Source organism: Heterodontus francisci, chromosome 33 (assembly GCF_036365525.1).
Source record: "Heterodontus francisci isolate sHetFra1 chromosome 33, sHetFra1.hap1, whole genome shotgun sequence".
NCBI lineage: Eukaryota > Metazoa > Chordata > Chondrichthyes > Heterodontiformes > Heterodontidae > Heterodontus > Heterodontus francisci.
In genome coordinates this window covers 25,552,456-25,570,631 of record NC_090403.1, presented here as the reverse complement: position 1 = coordinate 25,570,631, position 18,176 = coordinate 25,552,456, and the positions used below count along the sequence as shown (strand labels likewise).

At 46.8% G+C, this 18,176-nt stretch overlaps 1 protein-coding gene across 8 annotated transcripts in view; it reads right to left on the bottom strand.

Annotated features, from left to right (window-relative positions):
• The window catches only part of LOC137348063 (supervillin-like), a 162,862-nt gene extending 145,009 nt beyond the window's left edge, over nucleotides 1–17,853 (bottom strand). For 6 of the 8 annotated variants that reach the window (XM_068013189.1, XM_068013193.1, XM_068013191.1 and 3 more), the window contains exon 1: nucleotides 17,401–17,853. Coding sequence is in view for 1 of the 8 variants with exons in the window: in XM_068013197.1 (XP_067869298.1) it covers nucleotides 17,401–17,453 (53 nt within the window). In the remaining 7 variants the exon portion in view is untranslated. The remainder of the gene's footprint in view (nucleotides 1–17,400) is intronic. The other 2 variants (XM_068013197.1, XM_068013199.1) reach the window with 2 other exon arrangements.
• Between the last annotated feature and the right edge of the window lie 323 nt (nucleotides 17,854–18,176).

The window sequence follows — 18,176 nt, the reverse complement described above, 5'->3', positions numbered from 1 at the left end:
AGGGTCAAAAGGAAATTATATCAGGGGTGGGGGAGTTCAGGACACTAAAAAAAGTTTATTATAGGTGAAGAGGGCAATTAATGTATAAATTACCCATTGGGGGTGGGAGACGTGATTTACATTTGAAATAATATTTTATTTTTATCTCCTGGAGATCAGAACATTTAAATTTTAAAATGTAACTGAAGGGCTCGAAGCCTTTTAAAAATGGCGTTGGCACTGGACGCCATTTCTGGAGACGAAGCGGCTGCCTCCTCTATGTCATCAGGGGTGGCCCCTCCGCCCCCAGCGTATAATATCCCAGGGGTTGTGAGGTGGCACTTCTATGTCCGAAGGCTGCCAAGTTCAAAGCACTGCGGCGCACGAATAAAATCCAGCCCTCTGCTTCCACCGCCTTTTGTGGAAGAGATTTCCAAAGACTCATAATCCTCCGAGAGAAAAAATATCTCTTCATCTCTGTCGTAAATGGGCGACCCCTTATTTTTAAACAGTGACCCCTAGTTCTAGATTCTCCCACAAGGGAGAATCCCTTCCACGCCCACCCTGTCAAGACCCCTCAGGATCTTATATGTTTTGAACAAGTCGCCTCTTACTTTTCTAAACTCCAGCAGATACAAGCCTAGCCTTCCTCAGAAGACAACCCGCCCATTCCAAGTATTAGTCTAGTAAACCTTCTCTCACCTTCTTCCAACGCACCTACATCCTTCCTTAAATAAGGAGACCAATATGAGGAGAGATTGCACAAATTAGGCCTGTTTTCGCTAGAATTTAGAAGGTTAAGGGGTGATCTGATCGAAGTCTTCAAGATATTAACAGGAAGAGACAGGCTAGATAAAGATAAACTATTTCCACTGGTTGGAGATTCTAAAACAGGGGGCATAGTCCAAAAATTAGGACCAGACCGTTCAGGAGCGATGTTAGGAAGCAATTTTTCACGCAAAGGGTGGTAGAGGTTTGGAACTCACTCCCACAAACAGCAGTTGAAGCTAGAACAGTTGTTAATTTTAAATCGGAGATAGATAGATTTTTGTTAACGATATTAAGGGATATGGGCCAAAGGCAGGTATATGGAGTTAGGCCGCGGATCAGCCATGATCTCATTGAATGGCAGGACAGGCTCGAGAGGCTGAATGGCCTACTCCTGTTCCTATCTTCCTATGTTCCTAGATCACAATAACATGCAACACATTCCCCACTAATAACACAGCATTCCTCCAGGGTTTGAACAGGTCATTAACTAGGACCTCCATTCAACCAACATTCAACCATAATGAGTCCACACAACTAACAGTTTAACTCACCAAAGTACATCTCCTGAGGACCACCTACATAACAAGGTGCTGTCAGATTCATAAGACACACACTCATTTATCATCACCTGCCACATATTACTTCCTGCAAGCTATCTACTGTATACTAAAAGTGGGAAAGATCAGGTCCTGACCCCACTTTGTTGCTCAAATCACTTAGTATGCTTACATTGCTTTTGACATACAGCTTTCTCCAAATATACCTTTCCCAACATCCCTGGTATGAACCCACCCTGAACCGATGGGTCGAAAGTCTGCTCTCCTGTAACCACAAGAGTTAGAGGTGAAATAAGTTTGTAGGGTCTCAGTCCAGTTCCTGGGTCCAGCACAGAATAGAAAGTGTTAGACAAGTTGGCACTAAACTCTTATAGCATCTCATTGCAGCCATAAGAATGGCTGGTACAATAAATGCAAATATTGCACTGCTGACTAATGTATTACGTGCTCATTTGACGTTAAAGTTCAGGTATATTATTGAGGCTCAGTAGATGGACTTTTACCTGTATCATTCTGTGCAATACCTGATCTAGAAATGATAAGAGATACCAAAAGTAGAAGAGTTCTATTCCCAGCTTGAACATCCTTCATCTTGACATCCTCAAATTTCCATAAAAAGTGTATCTTTACTACTAATAATAATCAGAAAACTCACTGGCATGAATTATATGTGCATTATTGCAAAAATTCTCAGTATTTAATCAAATTATAAAGGACCAAGCCAGCTACTATCATTATATGAATGGAGAAAACCCTTTTTTTTTTAAACACACCGAGTTGTGATCTGGATTGCACTGTCTGAACGGGTGTCAGAAAGAGCAGGGGTGTGGAACAAATTGGATAGCTCTACCAAAGAGATGGCACAGGTATGATAGGTCTACGTGGGGCAGCCCAGAGTTTGTCGCACCTGTGGCAAATCTGGTCACGTGGCAGCACAGTTGTCTGCAAAAACTGCAAGAAGGAAGGCCATCAGACAAAGGACTGTAAACAGAGTAAGTGCTGCAAACTGTGCAGCGAGGCAGGCCACCTCTACAAAACCTGCCCCAAACACTGCCTCAGTTATGCTCAGGCGGCAAGATCCAAGGAAAGGCCGGGAGAAGGAATGGTGAACGCGCCTGGTGCTGGGAAGGAGACAAGCAACCGTCTCCGCAGCAAGGAAAGTCTACCTGAGAAGGAGAAGAAAGGGGAGGCAGCTGCAACCAGCATCCTAACACCTACCCCGTGCTCGGAAACCCCTCCTCCACAGACAGAACCCATGGAGGAGGAGGCAGATGGAAAAGCTGGTCAGTGGCAAGTGGTACAAAGGAAAACCACAAAGAAGAAACCTCCAAAAAAGGAACAGGTCACCACCCAAACCAGTGGTAAGAGGAGGCTACCGTCTGAGACAGACTACGGCACCTCCTCCTCATTGGATGAGGAAGGGCTGGAACGGCGGCACCTGCAAAAGAAGCAGAACTCAAAGCAGCTGGAAGATAAAGCCCCCCAGCTCCAGGGCACTGGAAGCTGTGATGGGCCCAGCATGCCCCAAACACAAAGCGCTGAACCCAGCGAGATGCCCAGCGCATCCCAGCTCCAGGACACCGAGAGCAACGAAGCATCTGCCGTACTCCAGCTCTGGGAAGCCTGGAGCAGTGATGTCTTCGAGGAGGAACAGAGGGGAGAGACACCACTAGCAGAGGACAGCCCAAGCCTTGCTGCCTACAAAATCCCCCCCCGCACCCCCCAATGTCTTCCCAGTGGAACAAAACCCCCATGAGTAACCGGGAGGGGTTTCTGAGCCCAACGAATGTGAAACAGCTTGTGTAGACTATGGGTATGCAGGAAAATACCCAAGGACTGGGACTAGCAAGGTGTGGGAAGCAACACCCAACTTTAAAATAGGTATAAAGATTGCTTCGATTAACGTGCATAGCATTAAATCCACTACGCGATGTGTTTCTACCTTGGACTACCTCGCCAAGGTCAAAGCCGACTGGCTATTTCTGCAGGGGTGTGGAATTCCACACTTCAGCACCTACAGGCAATGGTTGCGATGGTGGTCCCAGGGTTCATCGATCTGGTCAGGGGGTAATGATTCCCGTTCCTCCAGCCTGGGTATTTTGCTGCAGGGAGGCAACTTCACCATCTCGTAGCAGATGTAATGTCCAACAATGCTCTGCTCCGGTTGATCAATGTGTATGTCTCGGTTCAATACAGCAAGCGGCTGACCCGTCTTCCAGCAGCTCCCACTGCTGCTGGTGACATCCAGGCTGGTCATTCTAGGCGGTGACTTCAACTGCATCATTGATGCAGCTGGAGGATCCAGCAGAGACGACAGCAAACTGGACGCTATGTCCAGATTCCTAATGGAAACAGTAAAAGATGCCAAGCTGCACGACGTCTTCAGAAAACTTGCAGACGGAGAGCAGTGTAGGTACACCTGGTCAAGATCGGACAGGTCTGCCCGTTCCAGGATTGACTTCCTGTTTGTGATCAGTGCTGTCACGGTCAGATCCACTGACGTCAAGCCGGTGCTCTTCTCCGACCATTGCCTCTTACTCACCGACTGTCACTTACAGGACAACCAGCGGGTTGGCAGGGCGACATGGAAGCTCAATGCTACACTGCTAACCACAGAGAACATTGAGGAGCTCAAAAGGGATTACAAAGGTTGGAGAACCGTGAAACCCCTCTTTGATTCTCCAGTCCACTGGTGGGAAGTGATCAAGGAGAACATTGAGTTTTTTTTATTGCCAAAGGTGTTCAGAGGACGAGAGAGCGACAGAGGGAAATGTCCCCACTCCAGAAAAGAATGCAAAATCTGCTCCGGCTGCAGTCATTGGGGGTCAAGGTCAAGGAGGATCTCCAAGAGGTGAAGAGCCAGCAGGCCTCGCTCTTTGCCAAGGAGGCCTCCAAGATCACCTTCCGCTCCAGAGTCCGCTCCGTTGAGCAGGTTGAGATATGCTTGCATTTCTTCTTCCAATAGGCACACACACAGAGAGCTCTGTGATCAGCAGCCTGAAGGAAGAGAACAGCTCGGTAACATCTTCGCGGTCCGACATACTAAGGATCAGCAAATCCTTTTATGCTGGGCTGTACGACCTCCCAGTCCTTCCTGTCATCTATCACAGAGGTCTTAGATGACAGCATGCGGGAAAGTCTGGACAAACCGCTAACTCTGGATGAGCTGACAAATGCAGTCAGGTCCTTCGAGACGAGTAAAACTCCCGGAAGTGACGGCTACCGGTCGAGTTCTATTTGGCTCAGTGGGACTGGATTGGCCCAGACCTGCTGGAAGTATACGAGAGTATGCTTCTAGCCGGCAGCATGTCAGAATCCATGAGGAAAGGCATCATCACCCTCATCTACAAGCGGAAGGGGGAAGAGGGCGGAAATCAGAAATTGGCGGCCCATCTCACTGCTTAATATTGACTACAAGATTCTGTCCAAAGTCATCGCCAGTCGGGTCAAGTCTGCTCTGGAGTTGGTGATTCACCCTGACCAGACCTGCACTGTACCCGGCAGGAAGATCTCTGACAGTCTCGCTCTACTCAGGGATACGACAGGAGGGTGGACACCTATCTCATCAGCTTGGACCTGGAGAAGGCTTTTGACAGGATATCGTACACCTACATGATGGACGTGCTTTCCAAAATGCAGTTTGGGGAGGGAATCCGCAATTGAATCCAACTGCTCTACACAAACATCAGTAGCGCAGTCTCAATCAATGGGTGGGATTCAGAGAGTTTCCTGATCCAATCTAGAGTCAGACAGGGCTGTCCTCTCTCCCCTGTCTTGTTTGTTTGCTGTATCGAACCTTTTGCTGAGTCCATTAGGAAGGATGCAAGCATTGGAGGGGTGACAATCCCAGGCAGCGGAGGCACTCAGGTTAAAACCTCCCTGTACATGGATGACGTCGCCATCTTCTGCTCGGATCCACTGTCCGTTCGCAGACTGATGAGCATCTGCAACCAGTTTGAACTGGCCTCGGGAGCCAAAGTTAACCACGGCAAGAGTGAGGCCATGTTCTTTGGGAACTGGGCTGATCAATCCTTTGTCCCCTTCACCATCAGGTCAGACTACCTGAAGGTGCTGGGAATATGGTTCGGAAGGGTCGGGGCGTGCACCAAAACCTGGAAGGAGCGAGTAGCCAGAGTACACCAGAAACTGAGCATGTGGGAGCAGCGATCTCTCTCCAGTGTGGGTAAGAACCTGGTCATCAGGTGCGAGGCGCTCACGTTGTTGCTCGATGTGGCGCAGGGCTGGCCCATACCCCACTCCTGTGCTGTGGCAGTCACCCGAGCCATTTTCCACTTTATCTGGAGATCCAAAATGGACCGTGTCCAGAGGGACATGTTGTTCAAACCTCTAGATAAGGGCGGGAAAAATGTACCCAACGTTGCCCTCATCCTGATGACCACCGTTGTGTGCGGCTGCATCAAGCTGTGCATACAGCCCCAGTATGCAAACACCAAGTGTCACTACGTGCTGAGGTTCTATCTGTCCCCGGTGTTGCGAAGGATGCATCTGGCCTCATTGCCACGCAACGCTCCATCCAGTCGGACCGTGCCATACCACCTATCCTTCGTGGAAAAGTTTGTGCAGAAAAACACCTTTGACCACCAATCCATCAGGCAGTGGTCTGCACGGTATGTCCTCAAGGCCCTACGGGAAAAGGAGATGGTGGATCCTGTCGAATGATTCCCCGAGCAGACTGCCAAAGTCATTTGACAGAATGGCTGATCACCAGAACTTTCAAATAAGCACCAAGACGTAGCTTGGCTGGTGGTGAGAAGGCACCACCCCCCCTTCAGATCCTTCCTGCAGGCCCGGAGTCTCGCCCCCTCCACACACTGCCCTTGAGGTGGCTGCGGTGGGGAAGAGACAGTTGCCCACCTCCTTCTGGAATGCGTCTTTGCAAAGCAGGTGTGGAAAGTGATGCAGTGGTTTTTGTCAAAGTTCATCCCAAGCAGCTCTGTAACACAGGAGTCTGTGCTCTATAAACTGTTCCCAGGGACGCACACCGAGATAAACATCAGCTGCTGCTGGAGGACCATCAACTCGGTGGAAGACACTCTTTGGTCTGCCCGAAACTTGCTGGTCTTCCAGCGCAGAGTTGTCCACGACTGAGTGTTGCAGACTGGCACATTCCAAGGTCTAGGACTACGTGCTGAGGGACGCACTAAAGCTTGGGGCAGCCGCTGCAAAGGCTCAACGGGGAAAGACCACAGTGTGAGGTCCTCCTGCCATAGTGAACTGAGGGGCTGGACCTTTGGGAAACCCCTCGAGCTGTATACATCAAATATGGGTTTGCTGTAAAATGTATGTGGCATGTAAAATGGAATGGAAGGGTTGTGAGGCAACTCACTCCTGTTTCGAAGGAAACTGATTTCCTTTGCACTTCTTGGAATGTCAACTTGGTGCTGCTTTGAACTGTTTTGTAATGCATTTTTTTTTTTTTTTTACAGATTTTTATGAATAAAGTAAATTTTGGGGGGAAAAAACATAGCATTTTTCAGCCAATGAAATATAGCCATTGTTCTAATGTAAGGAAACACAGTAGCCAACTTGCACATAGCAAAGTCCCTCAAATAACAATGATCAGATAATCTGTTTCTGACATTTGAGGGGTGAGTATTGGCCCAGACACTGAAAGAACACCCTGTTCTTCAAATAATGTCATGCACTTCCTCACTACTGCAGTCTTAAACCTACTCCAGCCCTACAACCCTCTGAGATCATTGTGTTCCTCCAATTCTGGCCTCTTGTCCCCGACTACCTTCACTCCACCATTGGTAGCCTTGTTTTTCACTGTCTCAGCCCCAAACTCTGGCATTCCCTCCTTAAACATCTCCGCCTCTTTCGCCTCCTTTAGGACACTCCTTAAATTCTATCTCTTTGCCAAGCTTTTGGTCACCTGTACTAATGTCTCCTTCATTAGATCAGGGTCAATTTTTGTCTGATTAAACTCTGGTGAAGCACCATGGGACGTTTGACTTTATTGAAGGCGCTGTATAAATGAAACTTCTTGTTGCACTGAAATCTCAGACTGGATTTTTTGCTCAAGTCTCTGGAGTGAGACTTCAACTGACAAACTTCTGACTCACAGGTAAGGGTCCCGATATTTACTGAGGTGGGTCTTCCAAAATGTGGGGACAGAGCTGAAGGGGAATTCTGAAACGCCGTAGAGTTTTCATTGCACAAAGTGTTTTTTTTTCAACAAGTTCCCTGCCTGGAAGCCAGCCTGATGGGCAGGCTTGTCTCCCTGTCGGGTGGAGAACGCTGCAGGGGAAACCACAGGAGCAGGTCGGTTTTATGCTACTCAGGATGGAGACTACAAGGCAGTGGTTGGGGACAGTGTAGTTTAGGAAGTGAGAAGTGATCCCGGGTTTGGAGAGATATTTTGGAGGCTGGGGTTTGTATCGGAGGCAGAGCTCCCGGCGCTGGGTCAAAAAGATGGGGGGAACCCCACCTCAGCCTTTCCGTGCCCCCCCAGAGCGATCCTCCATTGTGTCCCGCGCCAGGATCCCGGGATCCCCATCCCTTTAAAACCGGGGATCCTGCCTCCCGGAGCTGCCAGCTAATTGGAGGGCCAGCAGTTTGGAAGTATAGTCAGTGCCACCAGGGGCTGGTACTGCAGAGGCATTGGATACAGGTCCAGCACTGGAACCCGGAACTCAGGTAAGTGAAGTTGGGGTTGCCGGGGCCAGTCCGGAAGGCCCCAGAGAGGGGGTGGTGGGGTGGTGTTTGTATAGTCTAGGGGAAGGGGTGCCTTCAAGGGGTAAAATGGTTCCTTGCGGGAATCCTCTGTTGGCCACAGATTGCCCACGGAAGAGGGACCCACCCCCAAGTCCACAGGAAGGGCGCCTCATGTTACAAGGCGCACTCCCCATGTGGCGGAGACACCCTCGCTGCTGGTAAGATCCCAGCAGAGGAGGGAAGAGACCCTTAATTGCCCATTAATGGGCCACTTAAGGGCTCAATTGGTCTCTGGGCAGGAAAGCCGTTGTTAGCCTATCCCTCCCCCGGTAAGATCGTTTGGCGATGGGAGGTGGCGCGCCCTCCACCCGTCACAATTCTCCATATCACCCCCCACCCCAGCCTCTGTCTGCCTCAGTGGGGCCCATAAAATCAAGCTTGGGGAATCTGTGATCATAGGAAGGGTCAGTGATCGCGGCAGGGGAGCCGGTGATCGTGGCGGTGGGGGAGGGGGGGGGGGGGTGCGGTGATTGCTGGGGCTGGGGTGGTGGGGGGAGCGGTGCGGGGGGAGGAAGGAGAGCAGTTGTTGATCATGGCAGGTGGGACGGAGCAGCGAATGCCGAGGGGGAGGTTGATGATCACATTGCAGAATCAGTGTTTGCAGGAGCAGGGCTGCGATGGGGGAGTTTGGGGAGAAACCGCGGAGGTGAATGGGGCTGATGTTTACAGGTTAGCTCATTGGGCCTGGAGGCCTGACTCCTCCCTGCCCACAAGCCTGACTGTAAAGGCACTTCCCGATAGATCCAGCCAGGATACTTATGGCCCAGGAAACACGACTCCATATGAAGCGGAGTCACTGTGGTAATGCTAATTTCCAGGCAAACAGCAACATAAACAGAAATACTGTTAAAATGGAGGCACTTGGCCTCTTCGAAAGGGATCAATGATCCTGAGAGAGGATTGGTCACCCACCATCATCCCACTCTGTTAAAATTGGAAGTGGGCGGGTTCGAGGTGGGTTGGGTTCCTGTTTCAGATTCTTAACATTTTAACTCACTATCTGACCTAAATCCACACGTTTTCGTGTGTTAAAATTATCCGTGCGAATACTACTACTGAACCAAAGCGAACACCTTGAGAGTATTATAGCTGAAGCTGATACTGTCCCCACAAACAGCTGCAGCAAGGGGTCAATGGACAGCAATCAGGACTGGGAACCCTGGCTCCTTATACCACTCCCTTATCCAGGACTAAGGTCTATTATAGAATTGCTACTCCAGGCCTAGCTAAGATTAACCCACTCAGCTTGGGCCAGGAATTAAATCTGGACTGGCCTGGTCTCCGGGGCTCATTGAATAAACTCACTAAACAATCAGGGGGAGCAGTTATCATACTTTTGTGCTGAAGTTGCATTTCTCTCTTTCCTTCCATTATCCCCAAGCTTTAATTTCCATTTTAGTGCTATTTAGTGACGCTAGTATCTTTTGTTACATAATATCCACACTACCAAACTATAGGTTAGAACAATATAATCATACAGCATCTTTGTGTTTTTCTACCCTCAACACACAATAAAAAATAATTAAAGAAGCAAAAGAAATATTTGCATAGCACCTTTCATGACCTCAGGACATTCTAAAGCTCTTTACAGTCAATGAAGTGGAGTCACTGTGGTAATGCCAATTTGCACACAAACAGCAATGTGATAATAGTTAGAAAACTGTTTGTCTTTGTGATATTGTCACTTGGACAAATGTGGATTCATTAAGGAAAGTCAGCATGATTTGTTAAGGGCAAATTGTGTTTAATTAAATTGCTTGAGATTTTTGATGAGGTAACAGAGAGGGTTGATGAGAGTAATGCAACTGATGTGGTGTACATGGACTTCCAAAAGGCATTTGATAACACGCCACATAACAGGCTTGTCAGTAAAGCTGAGGCCCGTGGAATAAAAGGTATAACAGCAGTATGGATATGAAATTGGCTGAGTGACAGGAAACAGAGTAGTTGTGAACGGTTGTTTTTTTTGGACTGGAGGAAGGTATATAGTGAGATTCCCCACGGGTCGGTGTCAGAATCCTTACTTTTCTTGATATATATAATGACCTAGACTTGGGTGTACAGGGCACAATTTAATGACACAAAACTTGGAAGTATTGTGAACAGTGAAGAGGATAGTGATAAACTTCAAAAGGACATAGGCTAGTGGAATGGGCAGACAAGTAGCGGATGAAATTTAATGCAGAGCAGTGTGAAGTGAGTCATTTTGGTAGGAAGAACAATGTGTAGTAATATAAATTAAAGGGTATAATTCTAAAGTGGGTGCAGGAGCAGAGGGATGTCAGGGTGTATGTGCACAAATCATTCAAGGTGGCAGGGCAGGTTGTGAAAGTGGTTACTAAAGCATACAGGGTCCTGGACTTTATAAATAGGGGCATAGAGTACAAAAGCAAGGAAGTTATGATGAACCTGTATAAAACACTGGTTCAGCCTCAACTGGAGCATTGGGTCTAATTCTGGGCACTACACTTCAGGAAAGATGTGAAGGCATTAGAGGGGATGCAGAAAGGGTTCACGAGAATAGTTCCAGGGATGAGGAACTTCAGTTAACTGAATAGATTGGAGAGGCTGGGGGTGTTCTCCTTGGAGAAGAGAAGATTAAGAGTCATTTGATTGAGGTGTTCGAAATGATGAGGGGTCTGGATAGAGTAGAAAGGGAGGAACTGTTCCCTTTAGCGGAAGGATCGAGAACCAGAGAACATCGATTAAAGATCATTGACAAAAGAAGCAACGGTGACATGAGGGAAAACTTTGTTTACACAGCAAGTGGTTAGAATGCACTGCCTGTGAGGGTGGTGGAGGCTAATTCAATCATGGTTTTCAAAAGGGAATCGGATAATTATCTGAGGAGAAAAAAACTGCAGGGCTATGGGGAAAAGGCAGTGGAGTGGGACTAGGTGAGTTGCTCTTGCAGTGGGCAAGCAGAGAGACGATGGGCCAAATGGCCTCCTTCAGTGCTGTAACCACTCTATGATTCTATATTGGTTGAAGAGTAAATATTGACCAGTACACCAGGGAGAACACTCCGCTTTTATTCAAAACTATGTCATGGAATCTATTGGAGAGACAAATGGGGCCTCGGTTTAACATCTCATCCAAAAGTAGGAATCTCTGACAATGCAGCACTCCAGCAGTAAAGCAGTTCAGTGCCAGCCTACATTTTATGCTCAAGTCTCTGGAGGGGATTTGAACCAACAACCTTCTGATTAAGAGACAAGAGTGCTACACAGAAGCAATAGGCTGGATTTTACCAAGCCCACAACATCGGGCTCTGCGGTAGGGAAGCTGGAATATGGGTCCGGCAGCAGTCCGTCATGGAGGCCGATGCCAGGAGGGTCCGGTCCGATCCTCCCGGCGGTGGCGAGGCTCCGTGGCGGCCCCCCCCCTCGCTGGGCAACGGGATCTGGATTTAAATATTTAAATTACTGACATGCATAAATTTAAATCAATTTACCTTAAATCTTCCGGGCCCTCCACGATCTTCGGCGCAGCGGCCAGCACTCCCACGCCTTCAATTCACTGTCCAGGGAAAGTCGGCGTGACACTGGTCGGAGGGGGGGGAGGAGGATGTAAACTTTTCAGTGTGGGTGGGGGGGGTGGAGGGGTCAAATAAACATAATGGGTGTAGGGGATGGTGGGAAGGGATGAACTTTAAACTTTGTGCAGTCTGGGGGGCGTAGGTCCGATGTAAAAGGTAAATGCTTTTGAGGGGGATAGGCCAAATAGTTAATGTAATTATTATGGGGGGGGGGGGGGTGGGAAAAGGGCATTAAAATTAAAATTGACTGGCAGGGTTGGCTGCCTTCAAAACTGGCGCCAGCGCCTGCACACAGGCAGCTGACGACATTGCCGGAGATGGACAGCCTGCCCCCTCCACGTGATTGGGTAGAGTGGGAGGTGGGGGGCTATTTAAATGAGCCAGCGCGCAGGAGATCGCGGCGGCTCTTTGGCATGCAGCCTGCGCATGTGGGCCGCCATTTTCTGAGCTGGCCACCGAGATCAATGGCAGGCTCTTAAAATCCAGCCCCAATGTTTTGCTTCTCTTGAATTCTTATCCATTCAGTATACTCCTGAACATCTGCTTCCACCGCTAATAGGACTCAATAAAACTACAAAATTGTTCTCAACAATTAACTGGCATTCACTGAAGACTTGTAAGAAGGATTCCTATCACATGCTGCACAGACTATGGCAAGTGTGAAATGAGACATATGCTGGGCAAAATATTACTGTTTGCTATGTCGGTGTTAAAATGCTTTATACGTTCATTGATCCACCTTTGTAATGGAGATAGTAATCTATTTATTAAATGTCATAAAAGTACATTAAGCATTCAGAAAATAAATCCTCTAGCAAAGCGTATAAAATTTATATAATACAAGCCAAGTTCCATTTTGAATTGCTGTATGGCTTTTCAGAAGTGACAGCTTAGCTCAGTTGGTAGCATTCTTGCCACTGAGTCAAAAGGCTCGAGCCCCATAGCCCCATTATGGATAGAAATGAATAATCTAAGCCGACACTTCAGTGCAGTACTGAGGAAGGGCCACACGCTCAGAGGTATTGTTTTTCCGATGAGGTATTAAACCAAAGCCACATCCAGCTGTTCAAATGGGCATAAAAAATTCCGTGGCATTATCTGAAGAACAGCAGCAAGCTAGGGGAATCCCCATGCAAATGCTTATTTCTCAACCAATGTCCCAAAAACAGATTAACTGGTTGTTGATCTCAGACATCCTGAAAGGTGCCACCTAAATGCAAGTGAGTCCAGAACTAGGGGCACGATTTTAAAATTCGGAGTCACCCTTTTAGGACAGAGATGAGGAGAAATATTTTCTCTTCGAGGGTTGTGCGACTTTGGAACTCTCTGCCTCAGAAGGTGGTGGAGGTGGGGTCATTGAATATTTTTAAGGCGGAGGTAGATAGATTCTTGTTAGACAAGGGAATAAAAGGTTATCAGGGGTAGATGGGAGTGTGGAATTCGAGACACAAACAGATCAGCCATGATCTTATTGAATGGTGGAGCAGGCTTGAGGGGCCGAATGGCCTACTTCTGCTTCTAATTCGTACGTCCGTAAGTCTTAATCTAAAATCCATGAATCTAATGGCTTGATGTGTGCGTGTAAGGAAGTTAACAGTCTGAAAAGCAGAATTGTTTGGTCAGTGATTACTCTTGCACTAGAAACTGTCTTGGGCTGTTCCACATTTGATCCTGATGTGGTTTTCTTTGCACAATAGCCCGTGTTCTAATGGAGAAGGCTTAAACCACATCAAAAGTTGCAAGAGCAGAGTCCAACAGTTTATAACTGATTGAAGTATATAAAGCAGGTACATTACATAAGCCTTTCCTTTAAAGGAAGAATTCACTTTTTACCAAATGAACTTAAACCCCAAGATTCCCTGTCTTCAATTCATTCTGTTGTGGTTTTTTTAATTTCATTACCCTATTTACTGTTTTCAAGTTAGAAGTGAAGCATTTCTTCAAATAAGTTGTGGGGTTTCAGTGTGACAAAGCTTACATTGAGGGATTGCTACAAAATCTCAACAGTTAACTCAAAAATAACACTGAAATACAAAGCTTATTGGCATTTTCCTTACCACACCTAGCTTCTAAAGGCAGAAATGCAGCCAGAAAACAATCTCAATCTGAACTCTGCAAAATATATTGGACATAATGGCAAACAGAAGGGAGCAATTACAAGGGTGTAACCTAATATCAAGGTTCGCATGACATTTATAATCTGGTACAGTTTTATTCTGGCCTTTTATGATGTCACTGGACCGCCTATCAATGATATTGCTGTCTTCAATACATTATTTTCTAATCATTATTCTACATTTAATAACAGGACCTCATATACTTTTTTCTAATTTTCTCCTTTCCTGAAGGTTGAGTCTTTGATGTCCATTACCTGCTCTGCCTCACCTGAGTGTCCATTAGTCATGTGTGAGCCTGGACAGTGAGTGTTAGGAAGATATTCCACCACAAGGGGCATCACAGTCAAACTTATTCCTGTCCTCGCTTCAATGTCCACACTTCCAGCAGGGGTCACAATTGAGAGCAGAATCTGTGGCTGATTTTCCTCCTTCCCAACCCACATAGTGCTGAGGTAAATTATAGTGCCTTGGCCAATACCATCCAGTTCAATAGAGTAAAGGTCTGTTAAAAAAAAACCCAACCCGATCCCTTAGCGGCCTGAGTCCTTCCATTTTTTCCCGCGTCCGACCTGACCCATGCCCGACACGACCTGCACCCGACTTGACCATAGTGCACTCACTGTACTTACCACTTTTGGATAGATGGAATGGAAGGAAGCTGCACTGCTGCAGCATGAGTGTGATGACGTCATAGAGACGCTCACTCGCTCACTGCGCAGACTCGGAGTCTGTGGAGTACTGTGGTATCCAACCCGGCCCAACCCAGACCTGGCCCGACCCGGACCCAGCCTGACCCGGAAGAACGACCCGACCCGATCCCACCACACGTAGTCAGGTTCCGAAGCTCCGAAGACTGATCACGTCAGCCATTTGGGGTAATCTCAAAAACAGTTGTCAATGTTTTTAAAGGCACCATCTTGGGCCGTTCTCTCGGTACATGCAATGCTCGGTACGGTTCAGAACCACACAGACCAGAAAGTTCTTGGTTTGAACCCTGGCCCTTGCTCTTAGCTGAACCTACAATTGTAGCCATACAGTAGGGTTTAGCACTGGTGCACTGGGAGGAGAGGACATGGGCAAGGGTTCGCTCTCCTGTGAGGGGACGTCAGTCAAGGACAGTAGCTGACTCAGTAGAAAGGTTTTCTTCATTCATTCTCGTGAGCATTGCTGGCAGGGCTGGCATTTATTGTCTATCCCTAATTGCCCTTGAGAAAGTGGTGGTGAGCTGCCTTATTTAACTGCTTCAGTCCATGAGCCCATGTGGTGTAGGTACACCCACAGTGCTGTTAGGGAGGGAATTCCAGGATTTTGACCCAGCTACAGTGGAAGGAACAGCGATATATTTCTAAGTCAGGATGGTATGTGACTTGAAGGGGTGGCGGTGCTTCCATGAGTCTGCTGCCCTTGCCCTTCTAGGTGGCAGCGGTAGTGGGTTTGGAAGGTGCTATCGAAGGAGCCTTGGCAAGTTGAATCAAACCACTACACAGTATAATCCTAACAGCATTGTGAGGACACCTTCACCACATGGACTGAAACAGGGTCCAAGAAGAAGACTCACCACCACTGTCTCAAGGGCAACTGGGGACGGACAATAAATTGCAAGCTCGACTGGGCCACTCGAATCCCAACAATTAATTTTTAAATAATCACAGAATTGTTACAGCACAGAAGGAGGCCATTCGGCCCATCGTATCCGCACAGACTCTCTGAATGAGCATTTCACCTCATGCCACTCCCCTGCCTTCTCCCTATAACCCTGTACATTCTTCCTTTACATATAATAGGCTAATTCCCTTTTGAATGCTTCAATTGAACCTGCCTCCATCACCTTCTCAGGCAGCACATTCCAGATCTTAACCACTTGCTGCATGAAAAAGTTTTTCCTCATGTTGCTTTTGCTTCTATGACTAATTACTTTAAATCTGTGCCCTCTCATTCTCGAACCGTTCACGAGTGGGAACAGTTTCTCTCTATCTACTCAGCCCAGACCCCTCATGATTTTGAACACCTCTATCAAATCACCTCTCAGCCCGCCCTTCTCCAAGGAAAACGTTCCTAACTTCTCCAATTTATCTTCATAACTGAAGTTCCTCATCCCTGGAACCATTCTTGCAAATCTTTTCTGTATTCTCTCTAATGCCTTCACATCCTTCCTAAAGTGTGGCGCCCAGAACTGGATGCAATACTCCAGCTGAGGCCGAACTAGTGTCTTATACAAGTTCAACATAACTTCCTTGTTCTTGTATTCTATGCCCCTATTAATAAAGCCCAGGATACTGTATACTTTATTAACTGCTCTCTCAACTTGTCCTGCCACCTTCAATGCACATTTACACCCAGGTCTCTCTGCTCCTGCACTGCTCTGCTCTCTGCTCTGCTCCTTTAGAATGGCACCCTTTATTTTATATTGTCTCTCTCTCCATGTTCTTCCTATCAAAATGTATCACTTCACATTTCTCCGCATTGAACTTCATCTGCCACCTGTCCGCCCATTCCACCAACTTGTCTATGTCCTTTTGAAGTTCTACACAATCTTCCTCACAGTTCACAATCCTTCCAAGTTTCATATCAACCAACTTTGAAATTGTGCCCTGTACACCAAGGGTCTAGCTCATTAATATATATCAGGAAAAGCAAGGGTCCCAACACAGATCCCTGGGGAACTTCACTACAAACCTTCCTCCGGTATGAAAAACATCTATTAACCACTACTCTTTGTATCCTGTCACTCAGCCAATTCGGTATCCATGTTGCTACTGTCCCGTTTATTCCATGAGCTATAACTTTGCTCACAAGGCGGTTGTGCGACACTGTATCAAATGCCTTTTGGAGGTCTATGTAAACCACATCAACTGCACTGCCCTCATCAACCCTCTCTATTACCTCCTGAAAAAACTCCAACAGGTTAGTTAAACATGATTTTCCCTTAATAAATCTTTGATTAATCTTTCTTTGATTAACCCGCGTTTGTCCCGTTGAATGAGCCACTGAATGGTTTTTGCTGTGAATGGAACTGTCCGCTAACCAGAGGCAGCACCTTGAGATGAGGAGTGAAGTGGAGAAAATTAGGAAATAAATTAATAGTGCTGCTTTCTCAGCTGCCACCTCAGACATACACAAAGAGCAATATCACTCGCCACCACCCAGATTATAAAGATCAAATTTCCTCCTTTGCTACTGTAGGTTTTGCTGAGCTGAGTGTATTCCCTGAATCACTGACTTTAATTCTGGCACACTGACTAAATGCACGTAATTCTCCAGCCGCGCTGTTCACACAACCTCCAGGTGTATTAAGTAACTCAATATCCCAGCAGGAGATTAACTCGGAAACAAAACAAGCATAAAGATGTAAAAGTTAAAAGACTGGGAATAAATCTGATACAGGAATAAGGACAAAGACTTTGATATCAATTTACAATATATCGAAAAGGCTCAACCATACGCAAGAACAGACAAGCTGTAAAATTTAAATAAAATGATAATTTTCATGCACTAGACTCCTAACTTCATGTGATGTTATTTTTTATATCGCAGAAAGTTGAAAGGTCGCTTCAAGCCCTTGTGACAACTTGCAGAATTGTAAACTGGAAAGACTCGTGACGCTTTCATGATTTTTTTTAAAGGAGATTTAAAATCCGGTTTTTTTTCTCAAGTCCTTATAAAAGAAGCTGAAATATTTTCCAAAATTGAACTGACTCACAGTCTAGTGGTTCTCTGGGTTCCAGTCAGGTTTTCTTCCCCCGCTGCAGACATCAAGCGGTGTGAGTTTGAGGAGAATCTGTCTCGGCAGCGCTGGACACCTCTTCACATCAATCCTGCTGAGGAAGCGTCCGCCAGCAAACCAATGGTTCACTCAGCTGCCTTCCTGCCGCAGGTTTTTAAACAGAGACACACACAGAGCAGGTTACGAAACTGTCACTTTAGGAGACTTGTCACTCAGTGAGAATGTGACCAAACAGGTTCTCCTGACACAGATTGTACACAGATCAGAGACACAGATCCGGATACAGATCACTGTATACAACTCCAACCTTTCACAACAAACACATCAAAGTACTCGTCCCTTCTTCTTGCTGATATCTCCCAAATGTCACTGCGCTCTTTGACGCCCAGGCCCATCATATTCATTTTCTGGAGTGGGAAAAAAAAGTTCTGTCTAGAACTGTGCATTGTGATTTGTGGAAGTGTTTGTTTGTACTGGATTTTCCTAAAGGTGTGTATAGACTTTGGCCTCAGTCTGGGAGGTGCAGATATGTAAACATCAAATGAAATTCAAGCACTGAACTGCACACTTTCCTTCTGAATGTCTCTGCGCTGCATGGGTGGCAGCTCTGATTGGATGGGGGATGTAAAGGCAGGAAGCAGTCTTCAATCTGAATCAGAGGAACCTTTGACCATTTCGCTGTCCTTAAGTAAATTTGAATTATGACACATTCCTGATCAGGTCCAGGCTCCTGGGTAGAGTCTGTCTGATTG